The sequence below is a fragment of the Pelodiscus sinensis genome, chromosome 4 (assembly GCF_052426305.1).
Source record: "Pelodiscus sinensis isolate ZL-2025 chromosome 4, ASM5242630v1, whole genome shotgun sequence".
Lineage (NCBI taxonomy): Eukaryota > Metazoa > Chordata > Testudines > Trionychidae > Pelodiscus > Pelodiscus sinensis.
Genome location: NC_143055.1, coordinates 41,315,200 through 41,333,093, shown reverse-complemented (window position 1 = coordinate 41,333,093; position 17,894 = coordinate 41,315,200). Strand labels below are relative to the sequence as shown.

Below are 17,894 nucleotides of genomic sequence, written 5' to 3'. Positions count from 1 at the left end.
GGTTGTACTTGTTCAATACTGCAATGTGGGGTTATAGGTGACTACTAAGGATGTATAGTATTAAGGAGATTTATTTCTGCTGGGTTTCCCAGCATATTTGAGAGGTCTGTTCCATGATGTGATCTACTTCTTTGGTGGAGTGCCTGTCTTTGGTGAAGGTTGTTTAAGTGCATTAAGTGTATTCCCTAGATTCTGGGGTATTTATATGCCTGACTGTAGATGATAAATTTCTTGATGTGTTTGGGGTGGTTATTGGATCTATGAAGGTAGATATGGTGAGCTCTCATTTTCCTAATTGTAGTTGTCTAGGGTTCCATTGTTGAAGCTGATCATGGTGTGTAGGAAGATGATGCAGGTATAAGAGTGTTCTAAAGAGAGGCTAATAGATAGATAGTGGTAGTTGAAGTTATACTGGCAGTCTCTGAGGGAATTTAAGTCATCTGTCCAGAGAATGGAAATTATCATCATTGTGTCTCAAATATACTGTTAGTTTTGTGATTAATTTGTCCAAAAATTCGTCTTCACAGCAATCTATGGAGAGGTTGGCATATTGGGTAGGCATCGTAGTACCCATGGCTGTTCTCATGGTTTGCTCGGAAATCTGTTTCATCTTGTATTTAGCTTAGATACTCAGAGAAAATTTCCCAGGCTTGAAGAAGTATTCTGTGTGAGCTCAAAACTTGTCTTTCTCCTTAACAGAAGTTGGTCCAATTAAAGAAATGTCATCACCCGCTTTGTCTCTCTTCTCTTCTAATATATTGGGTCTGACATGGCTATAACACTGCATACAAGATTTTATTGATGCATTTAAGGTTGACTTTTAAATTTGTAGTTGCACATTGTGGCACATTTAGGGGGGAATTAAAAAAACAGAAGACAGACAAAATTCCAGCACTAATACATTTCTTTTTAAAATAAATTTGATTGAGTTTGAGTTTTTGGAGTACTGACTCATGTTGTAATTTTTTGGTGTGGGTTGGCAATGAAAGCTTTTTTCAAAGAATTTTAGGTATTTCCAGCATTGAATTATTAAGTGTCACTTTTAATTCCTAAATGCCTCTCTTTTGGCAAACACATTAGGGATTGAACCAGGGACCTCTAAAGTTGAAGAGCCAATTCCTTATAGCAGAAGCTGTTAACAGACTCTTACCCACTAAGGACTGAGCACAGAACTATACTGATAAGACAGTCACCAGTAGGTTATGTCAGCATTTCCAAGGAGAACACTTTAGGGCACATCTGTGAAGTACAGATCTAGATCTAGTCTTTACCAGACCAGAAATGGGTGTTTGGATTTCTGTATGGCACAATTCTGTCAATTTTTTTAATGACACTTATATGCTTTACATTGGCAGAGAAACAAGGATATCTTTGAAATCTGAGCCACAGGATTTTAATGAAATGCTAGTTTACCCAAATATGCCTTTACTGCATTGTATTTTAAAGGATTGTAGTGTATATTTCCACTCTTGAAATTCTATAAAAGTTTTACACTTTTGTAATTCACCTCTAAAATTAAATTATGACTTAGCTCCTTTAACCAAATACATTTGCTTACAAGAAAACAGATTAAGTATCACACCAAAGTGTTCTGGCATGGCATGCACTACTGTGAAGAAAGCTTTATAAGTAATTACTTTTTAGAGAAAGGTTATGCATTAAAACCACTTTGATTTTGTTGTTCAACTGAAAGAGGGGTTTTAAGCCTATTTTTATGACAAAATTCTGATAGATGACTCTCTCTTCTCACTGAAAGTCCCACTTCACTTTATTTTCACATATAATTTAGTTACTTGATTAAGAAAATAAGTAGTAAAATTGTGTTTTAGTGCAGTGTGTGGATATTTTGGATTACCAAGATTATAGAAATACACTTGTAATATATTGAGAGAGTCAAGATTTCCCAATAGTAATAATTACTGAAAATTCCCAAATGTACTTTAGTCTTGGAATAGCCTTAAGCACATCTTTAAAATGCTTACTATTGGCATTGTACTTAAAGAAAAACATGTTGATTGGAAAGAAGCAATTTTTTAGTTGCCTTGACCTGTGAAAAATTCCTATGTACATTTATATAGTACCTCTTAGGTCTTGAACATTGATTATTTATTCATAATTTGTAAGACACACTGTTTATAAAATTAATTAGTGTCTAATTACATTTAAACTTTGTCTTCTTTTACTAAAATCAACAAAGTACTTAGTGATAGGAAAAAGAGGTATAGCAAAGCTAAATGAATTGCTCAAGTCCACACAGATCTGTGGTGGAGAAAGGAATTAAATTCAGGTGTATCAAGTGCCAAGATAATGCCCTACTTACTGGACTATCCTTCCTTCCATGAAAATTACAGCTTTGTGGATTAAATAAATACAAATCAGAGGCTTTCTACTGCATTTTAAATAGAGGAGAAGTCTGTAGGCCTGCTTTTTGTGTATTTCTCATCTTCGCACAAGCAATGACTTCAGCGGGTGTGCACATCATTTGGAGAAATGTTTGCTAGTTACCAGCTGTTAGTGATCAATGGGAAGAGCTCTCAAACACTGTTACTATTCTGGTGCAATACATCAAAGAATAGTGTTTGGTTTTTTGTAGGAGAGAAGGAAAAGTTGTGTGATGAATGTCTTCTAAAACATTTAGCATTCCAAAGACATTGTCGATAAGATTATAACAATTCAGTGCAAATTCTAAGAGTTGAAAATCTTTTAAATTCTATAAAAGTGATTTGCCATCTTCATTGCACTTTGATCCCCTTCTGATAACAAAAATTACTACATGACCCCAGGAGGGAGGACCGAAGACCAAGCCTGTCTAAGCTCGACCACCCTATCCCTTCTTCTCTGGGGCAAAGCTGAGGCTAAGAGCTTCTGTCCTGGATGTGAAAATATAATCTTAGTTCTAGGGCTAGGCCATGAGACTTGCACTTCAGACTTGATGGATCTCAAGGCCAATTAAAATTGGGTCATTTTGGAATCCTGACCCACAGTTTGAGAGTGCCTGCTGTACACTGAAAGTTGGAATTTTGCATAGAAAGGCAATTGTTTAAAAATGAGTGATCATATTTCTTTTTAAAAAACTGATTGAAATCAAGATTACATACCAGGTTACGAAACACCTTTATCACTATAAAATGAAACTCACACTGAATTTCAGACTGTTGCAGAATCTGTGAGCTTGTCAATATGCATTTTAAGCCACTGGATATTTTCATAGGTGCTGGTTATGAGAACTGATGTGTTTTTCATGTTACCTAGTTTTAATGCACAAGAAAGTGAAGTTAGATGGCAGTGAGTAGCATAGACAAGCAAACTGTAGGCTAATGAAGTACTCTTTTTTTCTCAGTTAGCTTATGTGTGTGTCTACTATGACCTGTAGGAACATTCCTTTTCTAGTGCCAATGCAATAGAATAGTTTATTGGGTGGACATATGTTGATTGTGAAGCACTTAAAGCCCACTATTTTGAAGTGCTAAACATGCCCAACTCACTGTCACTTGCAGATGATTTTTATCCTGAGTTTACTACCATCACATTTGAGTGTTTCTCATTTATAGCTTGTCTTGGATAGGACTAGGGAACCTAATAATAACAAATTCTTACTTTGCCTATTCAAACCAGAATACAAACATAATTAAAAGACAAAGCTATCATGTGGTCCTGATGTCTGTGCTCACTCAAGAAAATTACTTGTGCATAATCCCACATTAGCCAATTAGATCACAGTTGTTATCAGAGCCAGTTTATGAAATGGAACAATCCAAAGAACTGTGACTTTTTTCCCCTACAGCTTGCATGCAAAATTACAAGGCTGATAAGGTTCTGTAAATCTAGCAATATTGCTTATCATTTCTCAGGATCTGATCCTATGCAGTGCTGAATGTTCTTAATTCTTCTAGTGGAATTTAAGTAGCATTCCTAACCTAAGATGTGCCTAGAAATATACAAAGGGCCAAAATGTTTATAATGCTTTTTCTTAAACTGTGCATGGTCTTTAAGTTTCAGAAAGGCAGGAACTATTCAACTTTAATAAAATCTTTCAAACAATACTATAAGTTGCTCAAGTGATCCGTTGTCACAAATGTGTGTGTCATATTATGGGCATTTCAGGTTAAAATCTGGATTAATTTGACCACTTAAGATAGGTCTACGCTAAAGGAGACTGTCAAATTAATATATGCAACTCCACTAATATATGCAATTCCACTAATTTTGTAGCTGGAGTTGACGTACCCTTGTTCAAGTTTCCTTGCAATCCCCACAGCAGGACGCTGATGGGAGAAAATGCTCCCATCTGTTTCCCTTCCTCCTTTCAGGAATACTGGCTGCTGACAGGAGTGCCCTCTGAGTTCCATTTAGCTTGTTTTTTCTAGACCTGCTAAATTGAACTCCAGCAAATCGATTGTAGAAATTTCAATCTTCCCTCTAGTGAAGACATAGCCTTATAAATGCCATGTGTTGTTAACATGTTCACAGCACTGTATGCACATAAATATCATCTAACTTCAGTCAGAATCTGCTCTTAGTACATTTATCCTCCAGACCTAAATATTTGTACATGACCAATAAGACTACCTCAGTATTAGACTTATTAAAGAACTGTTGAACATGAGGTCTTCTAGACACCAGCATAGTTATAGAGTATAACAGGAGTGGGAATCTTTTTAGGTCAGGGGCCACTGACCCACAGAAAAATTGGTTGGGGCCATACAGATGAGAAGCAATCCAGCCTCTGGGTCTTAGGTTCCCTACCCCTGACCAATATATTCTACTGTGAATTTGGAGTAACTCCATTGAGTTCAATGAAATTCCATGGATATGAGTGAATGGCGTATCAGGCTCCTGATACATAACCCACTCTGGTTTCTGTCCTCTTTAAATGCCAACCAACCTAAAATTTGTATTAGATTAATAAAACAATCCTTCACATGTTTTCTGATTTGACAACATGCATTGCTAGTCTAGTGGGAACAAATTTTTCATGTTTTCTAGATCACTTAAAATAAAACTATAGACATTGTTTTTCTTGTGTTCTGTAGTCTGCAATGTTTATAAGTTCTGGAAAATATGACCTTTTGTGTTTTTCCTAGAATCTTTGAAAGGTTTAGATTGTTTTTCGTAGCCTTATGACATTGAGTGGGCACTGTAGCATCACCTTACAGTGGAAAATAGATTGAATCTGTGTTGGCCACTATTTCCAGTGTCCATGAAAAACTAGCAGCACCTTTTCTGTGTGGCATGCTATGATTCAACTGTTCAATTTGTCAAGATAAATTGTTCCTGTAACTTTCAATGTTTCTAACTGGGGAGGGTGTTTTTTTTTAAATTCCAAATCATATGGTTTTATAACACTGAACAAACCAAATTCAGTATTCAGTTTTCTACCTCCCATCAAGCTATTTAAGCAGCAAAAGGAAATTTGTAAAGCAACTTGACATCTATACTTCTGATACTCATAAAATTTAAAATGAGTGCATTATGTTGACAAATATCTGATTGAAGTACCATACGTTAAATATTATTTCTTCAGAGTTTAATGGGTATTACTATATGAGCACTACAGCTGAAATACCAGCTCTATTGAAATCAATGGCAAAAGTCATTCCTTCACGTATGTATCTTCTATAATATTAATGATTGTAGTAATCTGTGACATACTGTATATCTTTTTAACCACAGACTGCAATAAAAGATGGTGTACTTTGGAAAGTGGCTTCTTGAGTTACTATGAAAATGATAAAACAACCACTCCTAATGGTATGATTGACATCAGTGAAGTTACCTGTCTCGTGGTTCACAAAGAAGATTCCTTTTTAAATACTGGGTAGGTTCCAAAATTAGTTATTTGAAATAAACTAAGACATTTTGAGCCTTTGTCCTAAGAAGTGAATATGTGTTCACTACTGCTTCACATGTTTCTGGACTTTTGCAAAAGAGCTGAGCTGTTTTACGTGGGTGACAAGCAATTAAGTGGTCTTTGGTGATTTTTTTATTAGTAGACAATAAAATGTTGTACAGGATAACTTGGAAAGGACAGCTTAAATTAAATTAAAGAAGTCTACATTTTCTGTAAAAGGTATTTATCACTAATATAAAAATTGCTAAACAATTATAAATTGGAACACTGAGTTTGGAGAATGTCTTCTCCCCCAGGCTGAAACATTTGGCATGTGCCTCTTTTCCTGCAAATAAAGTATTAGATATGTTTTAATATTAGTAAAGAATCACTTACAACAGTCTTTTCAGTGGGCAAACAGTCTGATACTCAAAAAGCATAAAATATTTTAAATGTATTGTAACAGTCTTTGTCCTGAAACTACATAAAATTGCAAGGTCAAATAATACTCTTCCAATGAAATTTTCATTTCAACTTAATGCAACGCCCAATATGCAATGCCTTCAGAAAATATATTGACTTAAAAGATATTTTAACCATCCTGCTATGACTGCATAATATAAACTGTTACAGTATTGGCTAATTTATATATGTAATATTAGAAGAAAATACAGATGGATTTTCCGTAGAAATTAGATAATGAGAGTATGAGAGAGAGAGAGAGAGAGAGAGAGAGAAATTGTGCTTTTGGGTGTTTCATATTATGAAGCCTAAATATAACTGCCTCTTTTATTCTCTTGTTGATTTAGGGCCATTTTTACCTTTGAAATCTATTTACTGTCAGAACGTGTTTTTCTGTTTGGAGCTGAAACTGCACACACACACAAAAAATGGACCTGGGCAATAGCCAAGGTAGTGCTGATAATTATCTATTCAAGCTAGGCCAAGAGCCTTTACATAAGATATAAAGTGGCAGTGTTAGCCACTTCTGGGAAACTGTTCCTTAGTGTAAAGTTGATGAAGTCAGATCTGTTTGGTGTTTAAAGGCTTTCTGTGCAGCAGAAGGAAATATGTATTGTAATGAACATGTGAATTGAGATAATGCAATGAAATACAAGGAGAATTGGTATGCAACATTCTGATACTGACCTTAGGAATATGGTTGTATAAGTGCTAGTGTCTCAGTAGGTAATACTATCTATTTATACAGATCCATTCATTAGGAGCTTACAACTGACCCATTGTGTGGCTACAAATATGCTTTTCACAAATTTCTACCAAAACAAAACAAGATGAATAAAGGTTAGATTGCTTAAAATAAAAATAGATTGTTAGCTTTGCAAGTTTGAGGACAAGAACTATAAAAATGTACTATTTCTGATTTTACATATAGTTTTAGGATTTAATTTATATATTATTTTAATCCTTATAAAAGAATGCAATATTTATATTGTCACCTCATCCCCATTTTATACATAGGCTTTATCATTATATATATATGCATCTTTCATATTTGCAATGACTTGCTTTATTCTTCATTTTTTCTTGGTAGCATTTTGTCCCCTCCATAGCTGAATGTTTGTTAAAGAGAGACTACGATCTGATTGGACAGCTATACTACAAAGATTGCCATAATCTTGATCAATGGAAAAAAGGCTGGTTTGCTCTAGATAAATCAAGTCTACATTTTTGTCTTGAAATGGAGAATGCTCAAGAGGATTCAATACATCTAAGACGACTGCAGGAGCTAAGTAAGAGTTCAGAGATCATTTTAAATTTATTAGTGTACGTTCTAAGAAACTCATTCTGATCTCTGCTTTTAAGAATATCTATATAGTATTAAAATCACGAATGTCAAGGAATTCAATACACGCATCTCATTGCATGCACCAAATACCATCCCATCCACGCTGTATCTAGATCTATTTCTCTTTTTCCATTGGTTTCCCAGAATAAAGCCATTTTCATAGCATCGTAGTTAATAAAACAAGTCTGGTCAAGTTACATAGAATCTTTCTTACAAGGATTCAGGATCATAGAATAATATAAGACATGTTGTGGGGGTGGAAAACCTGCAGCTTGCTGGGCAAACGCTGTCCGTCAGTGTTCTATGTGTGATGGATGAAACATTTTGTTTCCTGTTGCCAACATGCAGGGTTGCCAAAGTCTGCTGGTTTCCATCTATATAGTTTTTTATCCTACCAGTATTACTAAAGTGACCTGCACGTAAACCAAGTGCACATGAAGTTAGGTGCATGCTTATTGCACACAACACAGATTGTGAGAGCAGTTTTCTCTCTCTCTCTGCATTCAAAGCACTGTTACAGTTTAGTCAGCACATTCTGCGAATTCTAGGTACATAAGCGCAGATAGAAAAACTACCTTATCCCAGGAGACAGTCTTGGTTAAGACAGTCTTGAGGCCCACTGAAGTGGAGGGCCACTCATGCGGCCCACTCACTGTTTTAGATTGCTGAACACTGATCTATCAGGTCCGATGTCCCGCAGAAACATTCAATATGTTTTCTTGAGATAATTGACTGGTTTAGTTTTGAAGTATGGAAATGTATTGGAAAATTGTAGTCCTCTTCAAAAACTATGTTACCATCAAGTATTTTTCACTATTCTATTAGTTACTTTGGTATCAGATTTTCATTTGCTCAATTTCATGATGTGAGGAAGATAGGAATATCTATATCTAATAAATAAATAAATTCTACACTATGTTACGCTGAGTTTCATAATACAGGTTGTGCATCCCTTAATTGGGACTCTCCGGTCCAGCATCATTCATGGTTCAGCAGGACCATAGATGTTCCTGGACCACAGAGTCCAGGTAGGAGGAGGCTGGGTTGCAGGGCAGGAGTGGGGGAAGAGGGGTGTGACTCAGCCAGGTGTCCCATGCTGAGGGAGGCACATCAAAGGGTTCTCACCCCTGCTCCCGGACAATAGCAGGGGGCCAGCAGTGGCTGCAGACTCCCAGAAGCCACGGAGTCCCAGAAGTCCCAGAGTTGTGGCAGTCCCCGAAGCCGCAGAACCCCAGCAATCCGAGAAGCCACAGAGCCCCCGCAGCCACAGAACTCCAGCCTGGGGAGCCATGTCCAGACAGGCAGCAGCGGGGCTTGGCTGGAGTCCTAGCTGGAGGCAGCACAGGTCATGTTGGGAGGGACCTTCCATATTTGGGCAAATCCCTTTGTTTGGGACCAGTCATGTTCCAAGGATTCCTTACAGGGAGGTACAACCTGTAGAGTAATTAGATTTTCTGGCCTTGTTTAGCTTTATGCACCCTAATTGTAATTCTGCAGAGCAGGCCAGTATGGTTTATGAAGTGGGGAGAAATAAAGGTTAGAAATGATCATTTTCATAAATTCAGTTATTTCTTTATGTATAGTTCTTTATAGATGTAATTATTCTTTTATATTTGTATTTCTGTCCATCCTTACAGCTTCTATATCTGAGACCATTTTGCAATTGAAGCAAGAACTCTGTTAAAAGCCAGCAGACCTCTTAATGTCCATTAATATCCATATCAGTACCATGAAAGGCTCCTATTTTCATGAATTCACATATCTCCAGATTTCATTTAATTCTTGGAATACTTTCTGGGACTGACTTACAATTTTCAGGTCTGTGGATATCAAAATATGAAGCAATTGCATTGGGGACTTGGTTAGCCTGTATGGCTAGATAGGCACCCTCTTAATTGTATGAAAATTCAGAATTTCAGTTTTTCTTGGCTAAGCATTTGCAAAGATGCACAGAGACCTAATTTTTGAAAATTGGTCCTTATGCTTTAGTACTGATGATGGAATGGACATCTTCCTTTAATCTAGTTACATTCTTTCTGAATTTCTGGGCACCCAGACTGTCCATCTTCCTTAGATTCTGACATTTCAATTGTCAAAAAGTAAGGGTCTCTTCCAGTAATGAGGAAGATAAATTATATATTGGTAATTAATGTTTGCAAAATAATGAATTTTCAGAGTCACTTCCCGCACTTTCTTCTACCTTCCTTGTGTTCAAGTAACAGTGAATTTAAATGATGCATTATATACAGGCAGTCCCCGGGTTACATGGATCCAACTTACATCGGATCCCTACTTACAAACGGGGTGAGGCAACCCCGCACTAGCTGCTTTTCCCCCTAGCAGACCAGGGAGACACGAAGCTAGCGCCCCACCCAGCAGACCAGGGAGACGTGGAGCGGCTTTTCTCAGCAGACACCTCAGCTTGAGAATAAAGGACTGAGAGAAGTGAGGTGTGGGAGAATAAAACTGAGCTCTGGAGAAATGTTTGGCTAGAGTTTCCCCTATAATAGGTACCAGTTCCGAATTACATACAAATTCAACTTAAGAACAAACCTACAGTCCCTATCTTGTACGTAACCCGGGGACTGCCTGTATATGTCACACAAAAATGGAAGCTACTGGCATTTGATACATTCACCAGGAAACACTTTTTGAACTTGATTGAAATTCAAAATGTTGCCATCTCTTGAGGTAGTTGGCAACATAAAGATACTCTGTAGAATCAAAGAGATTACCTATTCAGAAAGCTAATTTGTAGGTGGGTAAAACTCAGTTGAATCATTTTTGAGTGTTTTATACTTTTTACTTATTTGATAATATTCCTTATAAAAATATAGTAGCGTATGTTATATACAATTTTTTTCTATACTTTTAGATAGACAGGTGTCTACCTATATAGACATACACAATGTTAGATCAACATAATCAAAAGTGGAAATGGTCTTCGCACAACACTAATGAATTTTCTTGTATAATATGAATTGTAAATATTCATAGTCATTAGAATTCAAGCAAACTGGCTGGTTTCAGAATCCAGTTAATTTCTGAGCCTTTACAGTACTATAATATTGCATTTTTCCAGGTTAAGGGAAATTTGATAATCACAAAAGTGAGGTGTGCATCTGCTTATTTTTATTCTGTTGTTATTCAAGTTGTTTTTCTTGATATATGCTTGTGATCCATTGTAGTTTCTGTCTTTATGCTTTAATAAATGGCTATATATTCTCTTTTTCGAAATGCATGCTAAATATAAAACATTTTGATGAGCTCCATGTTCCTTTGGCCTTTTCAAAATCTGTTTCACATATTTTCCAAGAGGAAAATGTTATTATGTTTTATTTTCAGCAATCAGCGGTTTGATTCAAAATGGAGAAAAAATAGATGTCCTGCTGCTTGTTGAGAAGGGAAGGTAAAGTGGTCTTTTTCATATTACTAATTTTAAAACTGTATTTGATGTGGTCTGATTTTTTTTAGGCTGATTGGGTTTTAGGATTCTTGCTAATCTGTCATTTTTTGCAGTTGTGGTTTCTAAATTGTAGCTTTTTTTTTTAAGAAGAAGAAAATTATTTGTTTAGTAAATAAATCTTAACTTTGTATCAGAAAATGTTAATAGAGCATTTTGAGTAAGTAAAATTTTCTTAATGCGAGATTATTCTATCACATCAAACAGGAGCTTTTCAGAAACCTCTAATTTCTTTCACAAGCAGACAAAACTATAAGAACCCTTTCAAAATGTTTGCACTGTTTCTGTTTTTAAATGCCTACTATATCCCAGGGTTGTTGTTTTTAATTATTTAAGTTAATTTAGAAGCAAGAATAGATGGATGTGTTTGTGGTCCATCCTGTTTATTCTTAATTTTAATTCATGACTTTAATCAGTAACATATTGGTAGGAAAAGGACATTTTGGTACCAGCAGCAAGGGAATGTTAGTGAAGCAATATCTAAACAGTACAATTTTCCTTGTAGAAACGAGAACAAGTTTGTCCAATAATTGGTCAAAGCTTTTTTTTTTTTTGTATGTTGCCATTCCTAATATCAGATTTGTGTCCATTGATTCTTTTACATAGGGACTGTCCAGTTTGGCCGATGTATATAGCAGTGGGGCATTGTTGGCACATGATGGCATATATTATGTTGGTAGATGTGCAGGAGAATGTACCAGTGACAGTATGTCTGATCTGGTTAGGTCCTGTGATGGTGTTGCTGGTGTATATATGTGGGCAGAGTTTGCACCGAGGTTTGTTGCAAGGATTGATTCCTGAGTTCGAGTTCTTATGGTGTGGTGTATAGTTGCTGGTGAGAATATGCTTCAGGTTGGCGGGTTGTCTGTGGGTAAGGGCAAAGCAGAGCCAAGCCTCGGAGCGCGTGGGCAGCGGACAGCCCTGTCCGCTGCCCATGTGTTCCGCCACTTTGCTTCCTCTCCCTGGTCTGCTGGAGACCAGGGAGAGGAACCCTGTTCGTAACTGCGGATCCGACATAAGTCGGATCCGCGTAACTCGGGGACTGCCTGTACTTAAACTTCATTGCTCCGCAACTTCCTTGTGACAGTAAAAATTACTATAGAGTGGGGTGGGGGGAGGCAAAGTCTGAGCTTGCCTGAGTCCCACTACACAGATAAGTGGGCTGGGGCCAACGGCTGAGCCCCACCAACCCTGACAGGTGGTAAAAAGTGAAGCCCAAGGGCTTCAGCACCAGACAGGCCTGTTACCTGAGCCCTGCGGCCCACGGATGTAGTTCTCAAACTTAATGTCGAGGGCCCAGCAACTATTAAGCCAGCCCTGGTGGCTCCATTAAAATAGGGCCTGACACACAGTATGAGAACCCCTGCTACAGGAAACTCATCTGTGTCACCAGCATTTTAATTTTCACCTAAGCACTGCTTTAATTTTATAAAAATGTTCTGCACATCATAATTGAATATGGCAACACAGATGGAAAATTAACACCTTTCCCTGAAACAGTTTTTTAAAAGAAGTGTATTGAAAGGTTCAGGGCTAACACACATAGCCCAACGAGGGACCCAGTGGGTATGCTTTTCAAAGATGTCCAACAGGTTAATACATACCATACATAAAATTTCAGAACTGTCAGTTCTCGGAAAAACTTCTAGCTCTAAGCCAGATTTTATTATTGCTTTCATTATAATATTTCTGTCAAGCATAGACAAGTTTTCCCTAGACTGCTTTGATAGTTTAATGGAAATTCTGAACTATTTGGAAGTAATTGCAACAGAAGCATCAGCTGAGCATGAATATGTTGAATTTTTCTACACTTAAGACGCCCACAATAAATTTAAAAGCATGTATTCACATTATCTGAACCATTAAAAGCCATGTGGGTATAAGAGCTTTGGCATTGTAATGGTTTCTTAGGGTATTACTCTATACATATCCAGGTTTTCGGCATGCCTGCATGATCGTATGTATCTGGTAGTGATAATTAAGTGATGGTGGCATGATTCTGAAGAGGTAAAAATACTCCTTTAGTATGATTTCTTTTTATCTTTGATATGCCAATACAGCATATTAATCCTATGATAAGCTCTCCCCACCCCCTCAGGTGCCACCTGGAACTGGGGTATCGCTGAGCCCTCTGACCCACCAGCCTGGGCTTCTTCTCACATTGTGCTGCAGTCCTACTTTTCTACCAGCATTGACACAAATAGGGACAAACCCAACTACTCTCTGACCATGAACCAACAGTAGAAAGTCTAAGCCAAGGTAAAACTCAACTGCCATTCCCCCAGCACCTATCCCCTCTGGAGCATAAATCTCAATTTATACCATCTTGCACTGCACAAGGAACTGTAGTGTGTAAACTCATAGAGTTCATCCTCTCACCCCAATGTGGAGAGGAATTTGCAACGGTCTTTGCCTTGAGTGCCCCTTAAGCTAAAATTACCCATGCCCTTCACTCCAACTAACTGGTTTAGACAGAGCAAAAAGAAGTGACTATACATGATAGCAAACAGATCAATACAGATAACTAGCAAATAAAGAAAACACAAACTAAATCTCAGATACTAAAAAGATAGGATATGAATTAGCAAACTCTCACCCTGGCTGATGTTATAAGAGGTTGCAGATTCTTATGGGATGAGCTGCACTTACCTTTCAGCTTTGAATCCCCAGGTTTTTCATAGATGTCATTCTGTGCCTTATATATGTTATGCATATGGTGTCAGCCCTTTATTTCATCGGTTGGTTCCTAGACTGGTTTGTGGAGAAACACTGAGAATCCAAGATGGAGTCCAGAGACATGTTGTCCAGTCACATTCACATGCCCTTGCAGTGTTGCAGCAGCCATTGATTACAAGCTGGCCAAATGTACACAGAAAGGTTAAGTTTTTTGAAGGTCCATTGTCTTTGCTGATGCGCCATCAGCTCTGACTGGCTTTTTCATTGTTGTACCTGAAAGGCTGGCTGTCACCCAGAATAAGCATGATTGAAATATAGATACACAGTCAATATTCCCATCTTCAGATACAAAAATGATCCATGTGTACAAATAGGATAATCATATTCAGCAAATCATATCTTTCCCAGTGACATCTCACATGATCCCTCTTTTACAAAAAAGCATCATAATGTTGCCATAATCTCATTCTCATATGTATAATATATGGTACTATGTCACAAACTCTTTACCAGATCTATATGGTATTCCTCAATATTTAGTCAGTATCAACCAAATGTGTGATAGTGATGAAACATCAAAGCCTCCAGACTTTCATATATTGTCTATGAACTTATGGTTATGGTGTCCAAAGTGCTAAATGGTGGTGCTTCTAGACATGAAAAATGTATATCCTAATATATTGCCATCCTTGGTATTACTTTGTCACTTAGAGAAAAACTGTACAATCGGAAATATCAATAAGCAGCTAATGGAGATGAGATAAGATGAGAAAAGTTAGTTACAAAACTATTAGAATCTGAAAAGTGAACAAAACATTTAAAAACTCTTTGCATCAGTGAATGAAATAAGATGGCATATCTCCTGTGGCATCTTTTTGTTTTAGTATATTATAAGTTGGAGGAAATAACAAAAATACCTTGGATGAAATCCCGGTCATAGTGAAGTTTTACCATTAACTTTGATGGGCCAGAATTTCATCACTTATGAAAATATAAACCATTCAAATGATCATCTAGCACTGGCAAAGAAAGGGTGGCGAGTGGGTGGGGAGGTGCCAGTGGGTAGGCTGAGTGCCCCTGCAGCCCTGGCCTGGCCCTGGGGAGAAGATCCGTCCTAAGTGGGTACAGAAGAACAAAGAGAATAAAGCATTAGTAAAGGCCGATCTTAAATCCTGTGTCTAGTCCATGGATTCTATTTTAGCTCTACTGTGACATATGCTGACACCAGTCTATAATACTTGTATTACCATGAATAATATTTTCCTAGAAAATGAAGGCACTAAAAGTAGAATAGACCATTACAACAGCCTTCTGCAGTATATTTGTCAGGTGCGCTGATGCCATATTCCAAATATTACCTTGAGCCCTTGAATCTATTTGCCTGTGTTCATTTTTCATGAGAACTACTGTGCTGCTTTGGAAAACCTTTATTACTGTTTCAAAATATTTTCAAACTTTGCAGAACATTGTACATCCATGGTCATACAAAGTTGGATTTCACGGTCTGGCATACTGCAATTGAAAAAGCAGCAGGTACAGATGGTAATGCCTTACAAGATCAGCAGCTCAGCAAAAATGACGTTCCTATTATAGTGAACAGCTGTATAGCATTTGTTACACAGTATGGTAAGTGCAGTAGAGATTTTATTCAACTCGCTGAACTCCTAAGATCATTCGTATAATTTTGAAGAAGCATCTCTATCAGATTGCATTGAATGAGTTTGCGCTACTCTATATAGAGCCTGTACTTTTTTATTAACCCTGTCACTGCTTTCAGTGGGTGCTTTCTGTGGCAGTAGTTTTTGATGTTCAGTGCAACATACCTGATAATATGTGAAACTATGGGAAATGCAACTTGAACATGCTGGCAATCCATGCATCCTCTTTATAATTTTATGTTGTGGCCTTTGGTCTTAACTATGCAGTGAATCAATTTTTCGGCCTCATATGGCAGGAAATCTTCTGCATGCAATTGTGCAAGCTCTCCTCAACAGCTGGTTGAGCCCAGGAAGTGAACAAAGTCAGCCAGGAAGAAAGAGTTGGCAGGGATTCATTAGCACATGTCCTTAGAAATCTCCCCAAATTGGGATCCAGCTGCTGATCCCTCCCTGACCTCTTTTACCACCTGGCAGAACAGCCAAAGGGGGACAGACGTCTGTCTTCTGCTAAGATAAATCCCTCTGGAGCAGTTTTCTGTAGTGGTGTAGATGATGGTATGCACGAATTTTCACCTTTTGAACCACTGAGAGTGACTCAAGCCTTGTGTTCTGAAGGGCTATATACATATTAACCCTCTAAATAAAGACATGCTTCCAGAATATTACTGCATCTCTGGCCTCTGTCAGTATGAATAGGTTTAATTAAGAATTACTCACACATTTTAATATTAATCTCTTGTCTAGCTGAATAACTTGTTTTTATAATATTGTAACATTGTCTTATGGTAATCCGTGGTATCCTGAAGTGTGGTGTTCTTGGCTAAAACCAAGAACAATTATTTGCTTAATTATTTTTTATTCATTTGCGAGCTGAACAGTTTTTATAAATAACATTTTATTTTCCCAATGTTGAACTCATACTGAGGCAGGAGAAGTGTGGTGCTCTAATTATAAAAGAGAAGACTTGTTTAGGATAACTCCTTGTTTTCAGACATTTTTAACTTTCTATCAAAAATTAGCTTCAAAGTTAAAATGCTTGTTCTCAGCTCAGAGGGGTGTAGTGTCCTTTTCAATGGAATGGTTATAATAATTACTATTCTGACTGTGGGAGAAATAAAGCGTACTATTTGAAACTCTCATCATATGCTTATTTCTTGCTAGCATATTACAGTGCTTTTTACTTAAAACCTGCCTGGAAAAGGCATAAATTGTCATATGTGAATTTACCAGGCCTCACAGCCAAGGTTAACAATGCAGAACCACTATCAGATAGCAGTGCTTTTAGATAGCACAACAGAGGTGAGTTTGAAGGAGAATGTAGTCTGGTGATTTTCATGGATTTTGACAGAGTTCTCTCCTTACATAAAAGGTGGCATGGAAAAAGCAGGGATGTGTGAGTTGGAAACATATTAGCTGGCAGTGGAGCTGGCATGGTTGGTAGCATTTTTAAGGAGAAGCAAAGGAAAAGCAGCCTCTATAAAGAGAAACAATTTTAAACTAACTACACATACAATGCTGTCAAATGCACATAGTTAATAAACTTAACATAAAAGGCATTCCTAGTCTCTTTCAGTGGTGGTAGTTGAAGGTAATGGTGACAAAATAGTGTTAGTTATGTAATATTTTAAATTTGCAGTGTCTTTTCCAGTCGACCCACAGAAAAAATGAAATTGCCAGTGGCTCCCTTGTGGTGCTAGTGTCTGAACTTGCCCACATGAAAATGAGTGAACAAATCAGCACTACCATCATTAAGGCTTCCAGAATCAGACATCTCAGAGTGAATATACACACTGAAATCACACCTTTGAATCCCAAAGGTGGCTCAGTTGATCACTGTGGGAGGGATAGACATACAGCTATGTTAAACTTGAAAGAAATTAACCTGGATATAAAGAGGCAGTATCCTTTTCTTTTGTGGCCTTTTTAACACGATTATAAGAAGTCCACAAGTAATTGTTGGAATTTGTAATTTTAAACTTTTCCTGAAGTTGTGATCATAGAACAGCTGGGCATGTCTACACTAGGAAATTGTTTCAAAATAGATTATTTCTAAATAACTCCCGAAATAACAATTTTGAAATAGCATGTCCATACTACAGGGAATCCTCAAAAGTAGTCTGAAGCAGGCTCTCTTAATGTGGATACGCTATTTTAACTGAGAGCCCCAGGAAGCAGTGGGGAGTAATTAGTTGGAATTACTCTGGGGTGTAGTTATTTTGAAATAGCAGCAGTGGAGCATCCATACTCCCGCTATTTTGAAATAACTATTCCGAAATAAGTGTTATTCCTCGTGGAAAGCAGGAGTTATTTCAAAATAACGGGCTTGGTATGTATGGATGCTCTGCTTGTTATTTAAAAATACTGTAGACCAGGGCTTAGACATTAATGAAATGCACTAGGAAGGAGGCCTATGTTTACTGTAACTGGTTTTGGTTGAAACAAAAAACACGACTATGTATC

General features: G+C 37.3%; 1 protein-coding gene across 2 annotated transcripts in view; it reads left to right on the top strand.

Moving 5' to 3' along the window:
• The window catches only part of ARAP2 (ArfGAP with RhoGAP domain, ankyrin repeat and PH domain 2), a 209,596-nt gene that overhangs the window by 119,415 nt on the left and 72,287 nt on the right, over window positions 1-17,894 (top strand). For both annotated transcript variants that reach the window (XM_006128750.5, XM_025187574.3), the window contains exons 16-20: window positions 5,674-5,818; window positions 6,640-6,742; window positions 7,383-7,581; window positions 10,983-11,046; window positions 15,239-15,402. In XM_006128750.5, coding sequence (XP_006128812.3) covers window positions 5,674-5,818; window positions 6,640-6,742; window positions 7,383-7,581; window positions 10,983-11,046; window positions 15,239-15,402 — 675 coding nt within the window. The remainder of the gene's footprint in view (window positions 1-5,673; window positions 5,819-6,639; window positions 6,743-7,382; window positions 7,582-10,982; window positions 11,047-15,238; window positions 15,403-17,894) is intronic.